Genomic DNA, 21,364 nt, shown 5'->3' with positions numbered 1-21,364 from the left:
ATATATTTTTTAGCCATAAATAACACCACAATCATGTCTCAGCCACCATATTCATCAGATTAGGACCCATAGGGCTTTTTCTTGTTTCCAAAACTGAAGAGACCTATGAAAGGACGGAGATTTGCAACGATGGAGGAGATAAAGACTGCATCTCTGGAAGAGCTCGAAATTATACCCAAAAGTGCCTATGAAAAGTGCATTGAGGATAGGAAAAAGCGTTGGCAAATGTATATTGTACAGCATAAACATTGTTGAATAAATATACAAAGTCACCTTACTTTACATACATCGTATTATACTCTTTTAATTGGTAAGATAGAGTTGCAGTGATTAATTATAAGTAAACATTATAATATTACATTTAATCTATCTAACCTAGGAATTTTGTATGCAGTACATATACATAAAGTATATTTCTTTCTCTAGGAATGCCCTGGGCACAAACCTACGCTCAATGAGTTCAAGAGAATAATGAAACCCAATCGCGTTTCCATGAGCTACGACGACTCTATTTTTAATATATATAACATAAATATACACCTCTCCAATATTATTGATAGAAATATGTACTTTCCATAAAAAAATTTACAGAGTGTGAACCTCCTTTCTTACATAAATATATTAAAATATATAATCTGTTCATCTATATATAATATGTAAAAATCTTCTTTATACTTTGCAAAACAAGACTCAATTCAGTCAAATTGCATCAATTCACTGAAAATTAAAATTGTATCTCAGGGTCAAATAATGAATTGCCGTAATTTCGTTGATGGAACATCCTTTTAGATTGGAGGAAGCAAGAGTTTGTGCTATTATAGGAGTAATAAAGATATTAAATATAATTTTTCACCCAAATGTACCGAGTAGTCCTTCAGCGAAATGTCCGTGTGGCACATTATCTTATGGTACAAAACTTTTGAGCCAATAGTCCGCTCACAATTACAAACAATCACACTAGATAAATTAATATCAAATAAGCAGATATTTTATTCAATAAATAATTATTAAATTGTTTTACATAATATATTTTTCCATGTTATTCCGTTTGGGTATTCAAAGTCTCTAATGGAAGCACGCTTCATTTCCGTACTATATCCAGGAGCAGTCGGTGGAAAATATCTGAAGGAGGACAAAGGGTTAACAATCAGATCATTCACAGTAATATTTAGAAAACCTACTTGGACTCTCCAATAACCGGAGGATAGATAAAGTGTTCATGTAAATGATCCACATATTCAATCATTCTATCCTCAAAAGTGCCACCCAAGGATACATAGTCAAACACCTATTGAAACAAACATAAATGCATTTTGTTTTTATTTATTAATTTGATCGATCAAAAATTGTCAAATCTATTGACTTTTATAAAATATTTTTTTGTGTAAAAATACTGAAAATAAAAACAAACATGGACTTCTTGAAATAAATAGATACTATAAATAAGGTTCATTGCCATGTATAAAGATTTTTATAATAAGAAAGGTTCTCTTATTCAAAAGGATTAAGTAATTTTTCAGAAAAAAAAAAAAAATACTAATACATGGATTCTAAACAGTAAAAATGAAAGAAACCTATCTCCTCGGTTAAAATACTCTTTTGAATTCTTTGAGTTCTTTTGATCTTTTTTTGATACTTTTGGACCCCTACAGCCCTGATCTCCACCCCCTCAACTGCATCTTCTGGGCGCATGTCGAGGGGAAGGCCTGCACTACCCGTCATCCAAATACCGAGGCCCTTGGTAATGTACACATATAAACTTTTTTTAATACCTGCAAATGCTGAACCATTTCACAAAGTCCAACCCCTCCTGCATGTGGACACACTGGTATTCCATATTTATAAGCCATGAGATAAACAGCTAAAACATCATTCAGTCCAACCATTCGGGCCGAATCAATTTGACAAAACTGCATTCCTCCACTTGAAAGAAACTGTTTGAACATCACTCGATTGTGACAAACCTCTCCTGTAGCTACTCCAATGTCTGATTTGGTTTATGTATGAAAAAACAATAAGAAAATAGAGTAGTACTGATATACTAAGACATTTAAAAATAAAAAAAAACAATTATCATCTGATTTTAGAATGGGTAATTTTATTTGAATGTGCTCCTGTAACTAGTCAGATGTAGAACTATAGCCATCCTCCAAATTAAGATTTTTTTTTAAATAGAAAATTTAATATTTGAAATTTTTTTGAGAAAAAAATCCAAAAATTAACATTTTTGGAAAAAAACAATCATAACCCAAACTTATACACAAAAAGTTAAATGTCTTAGAAAAAAAATCTCAAAAATACATAGTTATTAACAAAAAATAAAATTTTTGAAAAAAATTAGAAAAAAAACCCAGCTATTCAAAAAAATTTAATTTAAAATAAAAAATTACAAAAACATATATTTTTTAAAAAATTACAAACACATATTTTTTTTTTAAAATTTCAAATACATATTTTTTTTTTTAAATTTCAATATCCATAGCTATTTCCATAAATTGAAATTGTTGGAAAAAACTGGAAAAATGTATTTCTAAACAAATTTAAAATATTCAAGTTTTAGCTCAGTAGCATAATTTGACCGAAATAACGTTGTTTTTAAGAAAATAAATCTTAAAAAACCAAAATTTTATCCCTATTTTCACGTAAAATTTTTTCACCTTCACAAAAAAAATTCATTAAGGGCTCTGTTATGTTATTTCACCAGGTATTATTAAAGTATTACACCATCTGCTGCCATAGAAATTGTCTCTGAAGTCCATAAGCATAAATTATATTTCCTTCTCTAGGAACGGCTGGGGCGCGAACCTATCCACATGGAGTTCAAGAGAATAATTTTTCCTGAAGGCGTTGTTCACTGAGCTACGTTGCTCCATACTGGTACTTACAGTTCCAGTATCTTATAAAAAATCGCCCTGGCGATGACTTAATCCCTCAAATTTCTGACCCAACCACCCTCTAAAATCTCCTCACAAGAAAATGTACTCAAGATTTTCTTTCACAAGAAAAGTCATCAAATTTATATCCTAGCTCCTACCCCAAAAACAACAAATCTTCAGACGCCCCTATAAGTGTATGCCAATTGTCTGGTCAGGAAAGCCGAAGTGCACTCCTGTTTCCGCTTACTTCCTAATTTTGTAAGCGCACTCGCTCATTTTTGAAGAAATGCTCTCTCGCTCAAATAATTTTTTTTCCGCTCTTATAGGAGTAGTACTTGAATTTGACAACTCTTTATGATTGCAATTCATTTCCGGAAATTTATATACTAGTATACGAGTATTGTTTATTCCAAACAATGAAGAGAAATAAGGTACAAGAATAAATAAAACTTCAAAATCTAAAATTATATTTTAAATTAAAAAATCCATAAAATGATTTGATTCATTGTCATAAGTTTTTTTTTTTTCAAGTTTTCATCTTTTAAATTCCAGTATTTATCCATAAATAATTGATCACCTTTATAAAATACTCTCTTCACGGTAGCTGAGGACAGCAGTGTATCAATCAGAAGGTAACACTTGTGCTTGATTAAAGGGCAATTCTGCCAAATATACAAATATCTTTGAATAACCATGATTAAATTGATAAAAAAATTCTTTATAAGTTCCAGAAACGGAAAAGTAATACAAATTTATATAAATAAGCGAAAATTCAAGCGATTTTATCGTTATTCTAAAACGGCGAGCACGCTCCCACTCATTATTTGAAACAATGAGCGCCCTCCCGTTCTCGCTCAAGAATTTTTATCCGTGCTCGAACCACCGCTCACTATTGTCATTAACGACATTTTTCATATATATTTTTATTGGAAAAAGATTCAAAACCGTACCGTAACACCAATAGTACAAAGTGCACTAAAAACGACATAAGTTTACTTACTGTAGGGTCGAAGAGCCTCACTGATGGTAATGTGTCCTAAAATATCATCAGGGGACGTTGGTTCTTCAATCCATGTGATTTTGAATTCTGCTAACTCTTTCATCCAATGGATGGCTTGCTCTACACCCCAGATTTGATTTGCATCCACCATTAATTTACAATCTGGTCCAATACATTCTCGAATAACTCTGCAAATGTAGATCATAAATATTAGAGTCCATATATTTTTTTCTAAGGTCTTAAACTGTCAACGATTAAATAATACTATCCAACAAATCAGACTTTCTTAACCTTCTATTAGTGAATATTAAGCGTATTTTATTTTTTTGTATACACAGTTGACGTAGACTCAAAATTACACCAATTATTCATGATAACATTAGATTTGGGCATCAAAAAGATATAAATATGGATTTTAATAGTTGAAATATTATAATTTTATTGTTGATAAAAACTGCTATGAAATATTGATTACTTTTACCCGTCTCTTGGTACTTAAAATGTATTCATTAACTTTGATGAGATTGTATTTGATATATGGTATACCAGCTGATATTAGATTTGTAGCAACGCTTGTATCTAAAATTGACAAAGGGAAATAGACAAAGCAAAAGAACACCTTAAAAGTGAACAAAAAATCAAATTCAACAAACCTTGATAAAAAATTGCAAAATTTGCAAATAGTTTCACGTAAAAACATTTTTGCAACAAAAAACGAGTTGCATTCATTCTGAAAGATGTTTCACGAGCATATTAATTATTTTTCCTTTATTAAAATCTTTTTTAAAGAGATTAGGAGCAATTTTATTAAAATTGGGGTGCAGAAAATCCCAGATCATTAACGAAGGGTCAAAGTTGGAGGTTGAGCCACTAATGTTTAAAAACTTTAAAGGCATTTTTACAATCATTTTTAGATTTCAAGTTATCGTTGTTTAAATAATCAAATTGATGTTTTTTATTCAGAGGCTCATAACTCTGAAATCTGGAATTTAGCCAAAACTATATATAATTATATTGAGGGGGGGCCCCCCCTCAATATAATTATATATTGTGGTCAATTTGAGATAAGGTTAAGATAATTTTTAAATCTTAAGGTTGTTATTGTCGAGCTTTTATTTGAAAAGTCCATTTATTAGTGGATTAGGAAGAAAAATAGAGAAGCTCGTCGTTAACTTTATTGCATCTTGCAATCTTTCATAAACAAAGACCCATAAAAAGAGGCCAAAAATCAGTTAGTAACACTGTGTAACCTCACTTAATATAAAACAAAATACGTCGTATTTTGTTATCCAAGTTAATTTATCTGCTTTTCCTTGCCATACTAGTGTATTGAGCGTTGATTGGTCGAATTTAATGAGGCATAAACAGTAAAAAGTGGTCTCAAGACATGGATTAAGAAATACATCAATAAGTATATATTTTCAGTAATTGGCAAAAGAATAAAACATAAAGAAATATACTTATCTGGCTGAAAGTTGGTGTGTGTTCTTCCAAGAACTCTTACTATCAAAATATAACCTCGATATCCCCCAATAGTGCCACCTCTTGGACTTGGTACGGACTTTTCAAACTACCCTTCGTATAATACAACTCTGACTATTCTCTAAATAGTAATGAAGAGTTGGCAACAAGAAAAATATATTATCTGCTAACTCCTTGGCCTACGAAAATAGCTTCATTTAAAAATTTATCAACCGAAGCCATCTAGGCTTGTAGAAAGTATCTCCGTATTTAAGTTTGAAGGACGAATGGACAAGACATATAATGAATTCCACTATAAGGATGCCGATGGCAGGTAATTCATTGCCCAATTTCAAGTGGCTACGGGTTGTATAATAATTAATGACTATTGGAAAGACTACAATAAGGTTTCCAATTATTTTGGTCATGCTTTTGATGAGTGTTCGTTTCTACTATTTTTGAGGAAGTTTGTTGAATGGAACTTAAAAAGGCATTTCAACACTTTTCCAAACAAAAACTCGACTATAATTATTTTTGCGCTGCTCAAAAATATGTTAATTCATTCGCAGAAGGCTAAATTAATCATGTTGGGAATCCTTAACTCTAAGCCTTATCTTGCACAAAAGTTGACCTTGAAGTAGCGAATGAATAACCTCAAGCTAAGGAGTATAAGTTAAGATACGTAACTTTTGAATTTTATATTATACATTGATTATTTTTCTATAACATAACCTATGATATTTCTCATCACTAAGTATTATGAATAAGTTATAAGGGTCTAAAGAAGAGTGTTGTTTTTAATCTTTTTTCCACCTAAAAATGGAAATATATCGTGGTCAAAACAAGATACGGAATCAATAAAAACAATATTTAAGTGTAAAAAACAATTTCACATAAGTTTTAGAAATGCTACTTTTATTTTGGGGGTTGTTATTTATAGGAAAAAATGACTCTAAACGATAATAAGGACGAATTACTAAAATCCTAGATATTTCAGAATTCTGATAACTGAGAAAAAAACAGAAATAAATTTTAGATTCCGCACTCAAAGATAAACTCCTTATTTGGCTTGAGCTCATTTGTACAAAATGAGTAATTTGGTTTGTATATTTGGCTATACTAGTTTATTTGAAATACAATTTTTTTAAACCTTTGCCGTAAGAATCTGAACCTAGGATAATTTGGAATCAGGTTCTCAAATTCTTGAAAGTCCTACCTACGCCGATCTCAGGATATTTTTGCTAAAGAGTGAGTAGTCATGAAATGATTATATATGTATCTAAATGCTAAGTTTTATATTTCGCAGGCAATTAAAGATAGAAACAGTGTCAGTACATATTCACATGGTTAAATATTATAGAAGAAATGAATCAATTTACTAATCCTTGTTGAGTGATAACGGAGCAGAAGAAAATTATTAATCCTTCTTTTTAGAAGCTTGGCACATCTTGATCCCAATTTCGTTACTTCCTTCAACTTCTCTGCAGACGAGTCCACCTTCGCAATCACTGTCGTCATCACAAATTTGGACTTTGACGTCAGTTTCTTCAGCGGATACGTTAGCAGCAGCACAGGCCAAGGCAATACAAAGGAAAACGAATGCGTATTTCATGTTGATGCTTGAATTTAGAATCTATTGATGCTTTAATCGTTAAAACTCTTTGTATTTATAGTCTCTATTCTACATGTGTTAAGAGAATAGATTGGCTATGACTCATTGAACAGTACATTTAAAAAAAAGTAATATATATCAAGTATATATGTTCCTCCTTACTGAATTATCTGCAAGGGGCATCGACAAAAAGATATTGGTAGGCAACTAACTAACGGGATATGGCAGTGTTAACATTGTTGTTATGTATGTTATGTTAAGACTGCAATCTTGTCAAAAAATGAATTATACTGTCAATATTTGAAATGAATAATGCTCATTCAGGGGCGTTCGCAAGATTATTTATTTGTTTAACTACTCCTTATTTAGGACTGAAAACTGCCGTCCCTTCCAGTTACGTATCGGTCCAGTTCAGTCCAGCATAATTTACATTTTTTGAATTTTTTTACCAAAATCTACAGATTTTCACAAATAATTAATTCTTTTGGAAAAAAATTTGAAATATTATTTTCTGGAAACAAATTTCAAAAATCCACAGGTAATCCCAAAAAAATAGATTTTTTCTATAAAAAATTCATAAATTTACAGTTGTTCATAAAAAATTTAATTTTTGGAATAAAAAATTCAAAAATCCATAGTTGTTCGCAAAGAATTACATTTTTGGAAAAGAGGAAAAATTCCTATTTTTGGAAGGGCTACAGCACTCCAGTTCACCCCCTATGGACGCCTCAGTCGTTGTTATCTATTTTTTAAAATATGTCTTTTCAAATTGAAGCATGATTTACTAACCCCCCTGGACGTTGGAAATAAGGGGGAATAGTGTAATATAGGATGTGACCTCTATTTAACAACCAACACGATTTTAAAACAAATTTATTTTCTCCTACACTAAAAATCTGATTTACATAAAAACCTGCCAAAATAAAGAAAAATAAGAAACTTAAATTATCCCTAATCCTTGATATCCTCACGGATTTGGTGTAGGAAGAGGATATGTTGGTGTGTCGTTCAACTGCACCAAACACAAGGAAGTCCATGGGGTTGAGATTCGGTGAGCTTGGAGACCAAAGACTGGGTCATTTCAAGCCTAATAAAAATACAAGGTTATACAATAACGCGTGTACGACTGACGTTTGACTTCCGACACGCTTTTTAATAGTGACGTCATAAAGTATGATTGGTTGTGTGTTTTTTGACAATTTGTTGGTCTTACCCAACAGTCAGTACGATACATCAAATTGAAAATTATGTTAATAGGCACGTCATAGAGTATGATTAGTTATGTGTTTTGTCAAAATCTGTCTGTCTTGCACAGAAGTTGCTGCACTACATCAAATTGAAAATTCTAAAAAGCCCGATTATATGATGGTCTAACGTTGTATTGCAAGTACCATATATTGGACTTTGCACAGACTTTTCAAAATACCTTTGTATTATTTTCGTTTATTTGATTATGTACGGAGTATTAGTGTTGTGTTGCTCCATATTTAGGGCTGAAAACTGCCGTCACTTCCAGTTAAGTATCGGTCCAGTTCAGTCCAGCATATCAGTCCTAAAACTGTCATTAAACTTTATTTCATTCTTTTTAAATAATTTTTTTATAGTAAAAGTCAAAAGGACCGGTCCCAAGGACTGATAGTACCAGTTATACTACTGGATTGGGCCGAATAAATAATCTCTTACACAACACTACGCATCATACCTTATTTTAAATAGAGAAAATTGAATGTCATAAGTAAAAACATTTTTTGTTTATTGATGAATCAATTGTTAACAAAGGTAGTTATTAGAGATTTGTCATATATTTTCATCAAAAACAGCATACTTATGTACTTTAGAAAATAATAGTGAATATCTACATGTACAGTACGATAAGAAATAATCAAGTATAGGTATATTTGAGATTTGATATCAAATGAGGTAGCAATTAGGTTGTAAATATGTGTATTCCTCTTTTTTATAGATCGATAGGACATGCGAATAAGATTTGACAAGACTCCTCCTTCTGAACAAATTGACTTAGTAATACAAACCGTGACTCACAAATACATTTTTGCACAACTCAAATGACTGTGGCAAACTAATGATCCATTTAGAAAGGTTCTAAAAATAACATGGTTCATGTAAACATAAAACAAATAGATTATGGGCAAAAAGGTGATGAACTTTTCAAATGTTTCATTTTTCCATTTTAACCTGACAAGTTTTAGCTATCAATTTCATTTCGGCAGGTTGTATCAATTTTGTCGCACATAACAAAAAAAAAAAAAAAAAAGAATTATACCTTTCGAGTTTTTTGAATACCTACAATTTCATACTAAAATTAATTATGTTTTAGCTGACTGTTTTGTGTATAAGTCCATATTAAAAAGAAAGAAAACAACGTTCAATTTATAAAATGAAGATTTTAAAGGTAATTTTGTTTTAAAATATTTTTTATATTAAACAGCAATTAAAGAAACCATCCCTTCCCTTACAAAACTCTTCTGAATGTGTCTTTTGAGTTCTTCAAACTCTTTTATGACAATTTTAGGCCCCCTAGACTTTCGGTGTATGTCGAGGTGTCTGCATTGTCTGTAATCCAAACACCGAGGCCCTCAAAGCCATTGTCAGCCAGCACTGGGACGCCATGACAGATGTCTACTTCCGTAGCGGGTGCCTGGCCTTCCGCCACCGCATTGAAGGCATCATTGTTACTAAGAGCCGCTACATTAATGTAAAGAGCTCAGACACATATTTATTTAAAATATTAATTTATTATAAGATTTTAATGGACCTCTCGGTACGGTGTCTCTATTGCCATGTTCTATATTTATTGTTTGCATTTTTGTGCACAAAAAAGTTAAGCAGCTGAGCGTAAGTCACACAATTTAATAACTTTCTTACAGTTTCATGTTCAATTACTTGTAATTAAATATAAATGGAAATAAATATTAAAATACATTGCTTTCTATGAGTACAGTAATTTCAAAATGAAAGAGAAACATTTCTTAATAAATGTCTTCAGGAATTAATTACGGTTTTTTTTAATTATTATTTTGACACATAAAATAAATAGATCAACCTAAAAAGTTATTTTAATTTCTTAAGATATCCGAAAGAATAGCCTTAACTTGGTCAAAAGAAGAAAGGAAAAAAAGATTGGTCGTCCTAAGTATAGAGCATTCCTTAATTCAGTGGTTCTAAAATGAGGGTACGCGTATCCCTTGGGGTACTGAGAGGCACTGCAGGGGGTACTTGAGATTTTGAAAAAATATTTTCTAATGGTATATAACTCAGGGGAGTCCCTAGGGGGTGGGTTGGAGGGGTTGTATCCCCCCCAAAAAAAGGAATTTTTGTTTTTACTAGAAAATTTAATATTTGAAATTTAATTTTATTTCTGTGTTTAACTATGGTTTTTAAATTTTTCTCCAAAATATTCAATATTTAAATTTTTTTTGTGAACAGCTGTGAATTTTGAGTTTTTTTCTCCATAAAACTTAAATTTTTAGGAATAGATGTGGATTAATGAAAAAATAAATTCCAAAATATTTAATTTTTTGAGAATAGCTATTGATTTTTGAAATTTTTATCTAGATAAATTCTTTTTTTGGATATATCTGTGGGTTTTGGATTTAAAAAAATTACTATTTGATATTCTTTTCCAAAAAATAAATAAATAATATATATATGTATAATCCTGTACTGGAAAGGCTTACTCAGGTTAAATAAATATTTTACTAATGGTATATCACTAAAAAAGGTTGAGAATCCCTCCCTTAACTAAAATGATTCATTTCTTACCGTAAACGTCTTTTATCATCATTGATATCACGGCCAACCTTCATTTTAAAGGCAGTGAATCCCCTATCGATAAAAGCCTTGGCTGTTGATCGTATTTTTTCATCTGAGTAGTTCATCCAGCCCACTTGAGTAGTATAAGCAGGGAATCCTAATACTTTAATTTCCTTTTCTCTGTCCATACTCCCATTCCTTGCTTTGTTTAAAAGATTTAAGGCCTCTCGTGGACTCAATGCATCTTCTAAATATTTGAAATTAATGAGAGAAACAATTTGTTCGGGGCTCATATCCACAAGGAGTTTCCAAACAGGCTTCCTCTCCATTTTACCCCATAGATCCCAAAATGCATTGACAATTGCAGCAAATGCAAGGTTTATAACACCTTTATCTGGACCAATCCATCGAAGTTGACTCTCATTTGAAATATCGTACACCCATTTACCCATATTTGCTATTTAACAATTAGTGTAATAACAAATTTTCATGATCACCAAAACCACTTAGAAGATGTAATTAGGCTGTTAAGGTATTTAAAAATGGGAAGGCCGCATGTGACATAATAACAGAGGTGAATATGCCCCCTAACTTGGGCCTCTGTTATCTGATATAACAATCCGTGTTCAAAAAGTAAGGTGACTTTTCAAATTTCGCAGGCAACATACATTTGGAATGATCACTTTTTTGATTTTTTTATGTTAGTACACTCGCCACGATCATTTATTTACTGTTTAGTTTGTTTGTGAGAGGCATAACAGTTTTGCGTGTTGGGCGATTTTTTGCTATTAAAAAACATGGATAAATGAATTAACATCAAATTTTGTTAAAAAAATAAAATTAAGTTTCCAAAACACTTGAAATGTTGACAATGGCATAGGTATAGTTTTCTGAGTTAAAAAAAAATGTTTATAAGCGGTACAAACTGTTCCAACAGGGTCAGAAAGATGCCAATGACGAGCCTCATTGTTTTAATCACTGTGTTTTTTTTTCGACTACCATGGCGTAGTCATCAGGAGTTCTTGCTATATGGTTGTACGGTCAATAATGAGTATTATCTTGAAGTTATGCACCGCTTGCGGAAAACAATACGAAGAAAACGTCCGGAAATGTGTAAAAATAATGGATGGCTTTTGCATCACGATAATGTCCCATTGCCGTAAAAGATTTATTGGACAAAAACAACACCACAATCATGTCTCAGCCACCATATTCATTTGACATTTCTTGTTTCCAAAACTGAAGAGACCTATGAAAGGACGGAGATTTGCAACGATGGAGGAGATAAGGATTGCATCACCGGAAAAGTTCATGGCTATACCGAAAAGTGCTTTGAGGATTGGAAAAAGGGTTGGCAAATGTATATTGTATCTGAGGGGAATTACTTTGAATGGGACAACATCAATATTGATGAATAAATAAATATTTTTTCTTAAAAATACAAAGTCACCTTATTTTTTGAACACATCTTGTACATATATATAGTATTTATGAGCAATCGGACTTTAAAATTGCATTACGCGTGAATTAGCTTGTATATTTTCAAACCAGAGTTACAACTTGTACAAACAGATTGAAAATGTTAATTACACGTAAACGGTGTTGTCCAATTCTTTCACTGTAGAAACCGTTTTCAAACAATGTATATTTTTAAGTTAAACTGAACTTCGGCTTCTTGCGGATGCAACACCAAAAAGGATAAATATTTTGTGATTTCTTCAGAGAATATTTTCTTATCTGGAGAGTGACTAAATGTCACATTTCTTACAAAATAAAAGTGGCCACATTCCAGGGATTTCAAGTCTCATGCATATAAGTTCGAACCTTTTTATGTAAGCCACACATTAAATTTGGTAAACATTAAAAAAAAACAATATAGAAACTTACCTTGAACATGACTTAGGGTGTTTTTAATAAACTAACATTCTTTGGTGTTGTAAAGGATTGAAGGTTCTAATTAAAAACGCTATGACATGCTATAATTTCATCAGAAAGGTAGGTTAAAATGTGGATTAAAATGTTTATTTGCAATTTTGTTCAATATTTCTAAATTAAATCCATTGAATTAAAATGTATTTGACAGAAAATAATATAAGTACAGTCAAATCGGATATATGAAAAATACGCTTCTAGAACAAATTATTTCAGAAGAAACATGAAGTTAAAAATCTGCTAAAAGCCAATTTTTCATTCATTTTTTGCATATCAATTTCATAGAAATTTATGAGATTGAAGAACTCTCATAATGGCGAAGTTTAGTTCTGTATGTTTTTTTTATATTCATTTCAGATTGTTTTTCAATCAATATACATATGAGGACCGTTAGAAAAGTCTGTCCAAAGTCCGAGAGATGACACTACTGGTTTCTTTTGTAGCCAAATAAAATAAAATGTAACGAGTTGCATCACCTGGGTTACAGAATACCATAGATATTGACGCCCAAGACTCAGAAAAAAGTCCCCCCACCCGCCCATTCCTAAAGTAACCATACAAGGATAGGAATCATGGGGTGAGACCCTTCCTCCCTCCCTTTAAAAAAAAAAAAACACCTGATGATAACCTCGAATAAAATGATTTTTGGTGAGCATGAAGATTTTTCAAGAGCCTACTCTGAATATCTCGAATATTTTTTCCAACAATTAAGAACTTCAAGGACTCTACGGCACACTTAACTGAAAATATACAAATAATATATATCACTTAAATGTAAGCTAGAATGTTTTTTCTCAAAATTTAGTGTTGAATACATTTGTGTTCCTATAAGATTTATCATCAATTTCTATTAACCACTCACTCTTATTGACAAAGTGAGAATGTCGCAAATTGTACTTAAATTAACCAGAATTGATCGTCCGTATCCTGTCCACGGGATTTTTTTTTACAAAAAAAAAAATTATATAAGAAATTTAATTTTTGAAATTTTTAATAAATAAATATTTTTTTCCAAAAAATCATTTTTGTGAATAGCTGTGGATTTGGATAATTTTTTTGTAAACTGCTGTAGTTTTTCGTAATAAATTTAATTTTTTGAAAATTGCTATGGGTTTTGAATTTTTTTTGTGAATAGTGGTGGATTTTTGAAATACAAAATTAATATTAGAATTTTTTTTTTTTTTTTTAAATGTAATTTTTCTGTTTTTTCCCATAAAATTCCAAAAACCCAGCCTTCCCCCCACATATATTCTTTGGACGTCCCTGATAGCAAAATGGTATTTTTGAACTATTATTTAAAATATTATACAATCGGAATGAGTATGGGGAATTCTTAGTAGAATCGCATCGGAATCGGTATTTTTTTCAATCGTCCCATGAATAATTTTATTAGAATCACATCGGAATCGGGATTAGGATTTTTTTAAGAATCGTCGTAAACTAATATTTATATGTTGAGGTTCCACATATTATAAACATATTTATGTCTAAATTTGAAGTCGAATTGAATTAATTTTTTATCAATCAATCTATGTGTGAACTTAAATTGTACAAATGACTTCATTGAATAGAAATCCGTCAACAAACATAAAAAAACCTGTTTGAGATTGTGTGAGATTCTATCATCACATAATGAGGGGGTATGGAACAATATACAATGTACATCTGTTTACTTTGAATAAAAGATATTAATTTTATATCAATGAAAATGCCAAATTATATGACTAAGACATAATTAACAACAAACGTTTGATATGAAAATTGATGACTAACACAATTGTACTTATAGATCATACAATCAGATCTACAAACAAATGATTCAGTTCGAGAGTGTCAAAATAACATACATGTAAATTATACATTCAAAGATACAATTCAAATGATTAAGATTTAAAGCATGCTTCAGGATTAAATTTATGACAAGGAATACTTTTCATAGAAAATTTCGTATATATGTAGTTTTGTATTGCCTCGACTCAAAGATTGCAGTCTTTCAAATTCAGAAATGTCATTTGAAGTGTATAACATTTTCTTTTAAATTCATAATATTACAAATCATATAATATACAAGCGTTATAATATAATGATTATAGAATAACCTAACACTCACCCGTACCGATGGGATATAAACATTAAAAAAATTGCATTGCCCATTATCAATGTGATCTCCCACTCACTACCTCCTTTGTCCGAGCAACACCGGGTAACTCTTTGCAAGTATTTTATTAAAAGCATGGCTACACATTTGTAATTGTATATGATAGCCAATATTTCTTCATATAAATAATTAATTGGCCGATATATACGACGGGGGATCAACACGAAATTGTATTCCTGTCCTAATGGAAAGGGACCTTAAGTTTATTATTTTAACTTATTACTTCGTTTATTCATCAAAAATAATAAATTATGAAATAGACATAAAGTATCAAGTGAAATGAGGGAATCGACAGTTGCCCACGAAATGCATTGGGTAATTTTGTGTTAGCGAGGTAACACCGTGTCCTCCATAAGCGATTTACTAATCAATCCTAATTTACCCTACTATTTAAATGATCAAATTATGTTTCATAGCTTTATCTCAAAAAATTTTGCATCAGCTTCTTGCATGCCTAATTTCTATTGAATCTGAATAAAATCATAATTTTTACAACTTGTAAATCAGTGGGAAGAAAATCTTTCCATGGACTGGTCCAGAATTTGAAAACAATTCAAAAAATATTAAATTTTTGGAAAACAAATTCAAATTTTAAATTTTTTCCAATTTTTTTTCAAAAATCTACAGCTATTCATGAAATTTTAAATTTTTTAAAAAAAAAAAATATCAGATAGTAAATAAAATATTTTGGAAAAAAATTTCAAAAATCCGCAACTATTCGCTAATTTTTTTTTTTTTTTTTTTAATTTTTTTCAAATATTATATTTTTTTGAGAAAAATTTGAAAAATACATAATTATTTACAAAAAATTAAATTTTTTGGTTAAAAAATTCCATAATTTGGGAAGAGGGGCTGTAGCCCCTCTTCCCACCCTCTACAGACGCTCCTGTATATGATCTGAAATCGCAGTTTAGATTGAAATATCAGATAATCTATTGAGACCGAACCGAAAAAACTACGGTCTTAGACCGAGTCTTAGCACTAGTATATACTTCATTTTTTTTTCTTTTTTTTTTTTTTTGATTTATTGACTCGACTCAAGTCAAAGCTATTTAGAATATTCTCATTTTCAGCAACATAATAACACGTAAGATTGATTTGTAACGAAAAACACATTTTTTATAGTGAAATAGTGCGTCATCTGTGAAAACATATGAATTAAGTCAATAAACATATTATCCTTCATAACATAACTATTTTGAAACTTGGGATATGTGTCGTACATCAACATGAAAACATTCTAGTAATAACAATCATGTAAAATAGAAATTCCCAGTTAATTTTTTAACATCATATATTGTACATACAGCCCAGAATTTCATGGATATATTTGCTACATTATAGGCTTATTTTTTATAGGAGTTGAGACACCCAAAAATGTTAAATATTGTTTAGAAGCTTAATTTAATTTATTGTACTGAATTTATACTTAATATTATAACTTTTCAATCCAAGAATCTATCAACTTGTATTTCTTTTAGTGGCATACTTATTTTTTTACTACTTTAAGTGAAATTGGTGGTGTTTCAAACACGTTTCATTCAACAACGACCTCTTTTCGCTCGTAAAAATGTAAAATTTTGAGGCTACAGAATTCGATGTGCGGACATAACTGACTTTCTGTTAGCAATTGAGGAAAAATTCTTTTCAAGCCCATCAAATACTAGTGGAAGCTTACAGTGGCTATGTTCTAAGCAGAACAAAATGCTTCAGGTGGTTTGAAAAATTCCGAAGTAGTGAATTTGACGTGAGAAATGAAGAGTGTAGCCGGCCACCGAAAAGTTTGTAGATGCCGAAATGCAGGTATTGCTCCATGAATGCCAAACGTAAGAACAGCTCGCAAAACTATTGGATGTTGACCGTCAGACCGTGGGAAAACGTTTAAAAGCAATGGGAAATTTTTTAAAGATCGGTAGATGGGTGCCATATTAACTGAATAAAGAGGAACAAAAAAACAACAACAAAAAAAACGAAAAACCACTTGTGAAATGCTGCTCGCCTGGTACAAAAGGAAGTCGTTTTTGTATCGAATCGTAACTGTCGATGAAACGTGGGTCTATTTCAAGAATCCGAAACGAAAAAGATCATATGTTTACCTTGGCAGCAAGGCCAACCCGACCCCAAGACCAGATCACTTTGGGAAGAAGGCATTGCTGTGTGTGGTGTGGTGTCATATGGTATGCCCATTTACAACCCGGTTAACCTGTTAATGGTGATCGCTACCAACAACAGTTGGCCAATTTGAACCATTCTATATCCCAAAATATGAAGACATATCTTCCTATATTTAATGCAAATATTATTGCATTAAATATAGGAAGGCGATTAATTTTATCAATTGCAATTCTTAGAAATTTATAGCAAAATTATATTCTTTAACTAGTATTTAAAGTATTAAAGAATCGACATCAGGAATTTTTAATGGAATAGCATCAGAATTGTAATCGGGATTTTTTTTTTTTTTTTTGAATAGTCATTAATGGCTATAAAATAATTCATATACATTTCAACTTTTGAAACCTGAATGGAAGACAATGATTATTGAATAAAAAGCCAAAAGTTATGCCTTATAACCAGTGTTGGGTAATATTACTTATTTGAGTAATCAGTTACTTATTAGATATTACTCTGTAGAAAAGTAATTTAGTTATATTACTTAAAATAATAATATTACATAACTTAATATTTCTTCTTTTCTATATATTTTCTTAAGAGATAAACAAAGCAAAGCTGCAATCGGTACTAGGAAAACTGCCCTGGAGAAAATTGCCCGTATTTTGTTCAAACTTCATGATGAATAATAACAGATTATAAATTCCCTTAATATTATTTATGACAAATATCTAAACATATTTGTAATAGTATTGCAATTCAATTTCCTAATAATATTTTAAATTCAATCTGATCTTCTAAGAAATGGATCTAGAGGATTGTTAATAGCTTAGGGCCTCTTAAAACATGCCCTTGGATTGGCGTGGTGGTAGTGTGGGATTACTAAAAACCATCCAATACATCCAAGGAATCCCACTAATTTAAAAAAAAATGTTTAAACCCCCAGTTTGCAAATAGAAAATTCATTTTTTTTTGTTTTTTTTTACACCATTTAACTATTTTTTCTTATAGATGCAAAGTTACATGCAAATAACATAATATCTATTTCAATAGTCTTATCAATAATTGTTTTTTCTTTAATTTTGTAATGGGCACACTCAATTTTAAATTAATTTTAATTTTTGTTTTTGGAGAGGTTAGAGTAACTAACTGATTTCTATTGGAAATGATTTATCTTATCCTTTGAGTAAATGAAATAAAAATTGTAAGAATTATAATTTTGTTTAAACAAATATCAATATTTTATCAATTCCTTACCATTTGAAAGTCAACTAATAAATAGTCAGGAGATTCTTACATAATTTATTTTACATTTTGATAAAATATTAAGCATATCTCTTCTATTTTACATGGTAGGAGTGCAAATATTATTAGGATAGCAATGTTTTGAACGATTGCGTGAATTGTAGCGACTTGATAATATATATCTGGTGTAATTTTACATGTCCCATTTTTTATGCTTTGCAAGTCTTCCAATCCTGGATTTGTACCAAATATAAGAATCCAATTTTGGTCATTTTTCCCAAAATCTTATAGTAGAAATTTTTCTCCATTCTCTTGCAATGCCGCAAACTGGAGTGGAATGGAATATCCTGCCCGAGATAGAGGAGTAGATGAAAAGTTGTGAGTCTCTTGTTTACAGCTTCTAACACATCTGGATATATTTTTTATTGCAGGGAGCTCTGCAATTATTATTGTTTCCCGACTAAGATTTGACATGGTATTGAAGACAAGATAGGGTTTTGATTGATAAATGTTGGCTTTAGAACTTTCTTTCAGATCCCTTTTGAATTTAATAGTCTTTAATTCATCATTTGTCGCCTCATGAGAGTGTTTATTAATAAATTGTGTCCTTTTCTAAGTCTGAATTAGCATGAAATTTCCGGAAAAAAAAATCATCCATTCGAATTTTTGTCATTCTTGTGATAAATGTATTGAAATTCATCCACAAGCAACAAACTCTTTCTTCCACTTTTTATTAACTTTGCCATATTGTAGAAATAAGTAATAGGATATTAGAGCAACCAAAAGAAAATTGAATATTAATTTGCACAATGCTTGACATTGAAGATACTATTTATGTGTATGTTACAAACAATTACATTTAGAAATTTATGGTCATGAACTAGACACAAGTTATCGATTTTTGGGGAAGTACCATGAGAGTCACGGAAGCTATAAAAGGTCAGGTACTGAGGTAATGATAGAGCCATCTTTTTGATGTTACAAAATATAGAATACCGTCCTTGCTCCACGAAAGGGCCTCAAGCTTTTAATCTTTAAAAAAATTGCAAAATGTTTATATTGCATATGAAATGAAGGAGGGTTTAAAAAGTGTCAACAATATGTGCGTGCTGAAGTAATATAGACAAGTATACATTAAACTGGCGGTGCCTATAAGATTTTAAATTTTATAAGTAAATATGAGACATGCACCTTGTTGAGTGAGTCTATGAGTTTTTAAAAATATCAAGACTTCCACTCACAACCCGAGGGATTGAAACTATTTTTTGGTATTAGAGGGGTTCCTTGCATGTATGTGATGCATTGGCAGTGGTTTTTAACAATCCCACACTACCACCAAGCCAATCCAAGGGAGGAGGGTATTCAACCATATTTTAAGAGGTCTTAAGCTATTTATTCCCCCGGCCCCCTTCTCCTACTCCTATTTTGCAATAATACTAGTCACACTTGAAGGTAATTTATAAATTCGTCATGAACAAAATACAGGCAATTTTCTCCAGCGCAATCTCCCACGTTCAATTTTTTTCAGGGCAGTTTTCCGCCATCCACGGTTACAATCTATTCGGTGACTTTCTTACTTCCAATAATGATTAAACATTAACAATGATGAAGCATGCAAATATCTCTTAATTTACAATCTCAATTTATCTCTAATAATTCGAAAACTATTTATTCTTTGGTTCACAGACAGTTTATAAATTTTTGTACAAATAATATAACATACTTTAATTTTTCAACTTTAAAGTGAAAATATTATTAAAAAGACAACTTAAAAGTGCTTTCCTTTCTGTAAATAAGTGAGCCTTGCACATCTACAATAAGCTATTTGGACAGAGGAGTCCGCCAAATTCTATACATATATATATATCTTTTGAAAAAAAAAATCAAAAATCTATAGCTATTCACAAAAAATTAATTTTTTTAGAATTTTTTTTTCAGAAATTAAATTTTAAGGTAAAAAATTTCAAAAACTAAAATTGCTGGTAATATTTTTTTTTGTAACAATATTTATAACCTCAACAGCTTTTCACTAGAAGTTACGTTTTTGGAAAAAAATTTAATATTAAAGTTTTCGGAAAAAAATTCAAACAATCCACAGTTGTTCATAATAAATATACTATTTGGGAGAACATTTTAATAATTAAAAATCCAAAGTTATTCATTGAAAATAAAAATGTTTAGAAAAAAAATTACACAAATGAAAGAAATTTTTTTTAAATTGTTTCCAAAAAAATATTAAAAATTACAAGGTATTCACTACGAAATTTCACAAATTTATGACCTTTTTTTTAAGCAAGTAAATTTTTCACAAAAAAAATTACACCTATTTTCAGGTAATTTTTTTTTTCATCCGGACCATACCAAATTCTAGTAAAAAGCAGAAATTCCTTAACTTAGGGTAGGGGGGGGGATATAAAGCCCTTCCAGGCCACCTTCTCCGGACGCCCCTGTTTGAGCTCTTTGTTGCTTGTCTTCTGATCCAATTAAGATATTTAATAACTTATGTTATGAAAGATTCAATGAAGTAATACGTAATAAGTTATTACAAATTTATCAATTTAAAAAGTAATTTTGATATATTACTGATTACTTTTTTAGCAAAATAGTATCTTTATACTATTAGTTACTACAAAAGTAATATATTAGTAACGATGCGTTTCTACCCAAAACTCCCGTAACCTATTTTTCTAATGATTAGTTACCTATTTCATTCCCTCTTCCAAGAGTAAAACTCAATCCACAGCCTGATAGGTCCTCCACATCTGTTTTCAGCTCCACATACACAGCTGAATAATCTGGATCACGATGTATGGCATCAGATCCATCTCCTTTCAGAGATGTGGGAAATCGAATGTCCCTAACGTGGCACATTGTTATAGTTTGAGGGTTTTTATTCATAATTGTCCTAATTTGATCCACAAGACACTATTAATTATATCAAATATATAATGACACTTTCTTTGGTTAGTCGATCTGACAAAACAGTATTAATATCATCAGTGTTTACAATTCAATAAAAACATCTTTTTGTTGCTTTGAAGAAGAGAAGGGATAGGATAGAAAAACATCAACCGGTTTCTTGCAAGTCATACCGTATAACTCATATACACGGCTAGCTTTTTTACTCACTCTCAACCTCGACTGTCAAAAAGAAAAGAAACACTCTACATAATTAATATGAAAACGAAAATTCA

General features: G+C 30.7%; 1 protein-coding gene across 1 annotated transcript; it reads right to left on the bottom strand.

Moving 5' to 3' along the window:
* Positions 1-966: 966 nt before the first annotated feature.
* LOC121119811 (mitochondrial enolase superfamily member 1) lies at positions 967-21,218 on the bottom strand. Its single transcript, XM_040714610.2, has 7 exons — positions 20,873-21,218; positions 13,333-13,395; positions 10,733-11,180; positions 3,877-4,064; positions 1,773-1,987; positions 1,182-1,288; positions 967-1,122 (listed from the first exon to the last, which is right to left on the bottom strand). Exons 1-7 carry the CDS (start codon positions 21,066-21,068, stop codon positions 1,008-1,010), a joined length of 1,332 nt encoding a protein of 443 aa, XP_040570544.1. The 5' UTR covers positions 21,069-21,218; the 3' UTR covers positions 967-1,007.
* Positions 21,219-21,364: the final 146 nt, after the last annotated feature.

The sequence above is a fragment of the Lepeophtheirus salmonis genome, chromosome 6 (genome assembly GCF_016086655.4).
Source record: "Lepeophtheirus salmonis chromosome 6, UVic_Lsal_1.4, whole genome shotgun sequence".
Taxonomy (NCBI): domain Eukaryota; kingdom Metazoa; phylum Arthropoda; class Copepoda; order Siphonostomatoida; family Caligidae; genus Lepeophtheirus; species Lepeophtheirus salmonis.
The sequence above is the reverse complement of the archived record's forward strand: the minus strand, read 5'-3'. Positions and strand labels throughout refer to the sequence as shown.

Excerpts from the sequence above, each read along its gene's own strand:
- LOC121119811 (XM_040714610.2), bottom strand. The coding sequence starts at position 21,068 with ATGAATAAAAACCCTCAAACTATAACAATGTGCCACGTTAGGGACATT. Across the intron at positions 13,396-20,872 it reads TGGAAGAGGGAATGAAATAG|TTAAGTGTGCCGTAGAGTCC; the intron begins GTAACTAATCAT and ends GTATATTTTCAG. Across the intron at positions 1,123-1,181 it reads CCGGTTATTGGAGAGTCCAA|ATATTTTCCACCGACTGCTC; the intron begins GTAGGTTTTCTA and ends GTCCTCCTTCAG.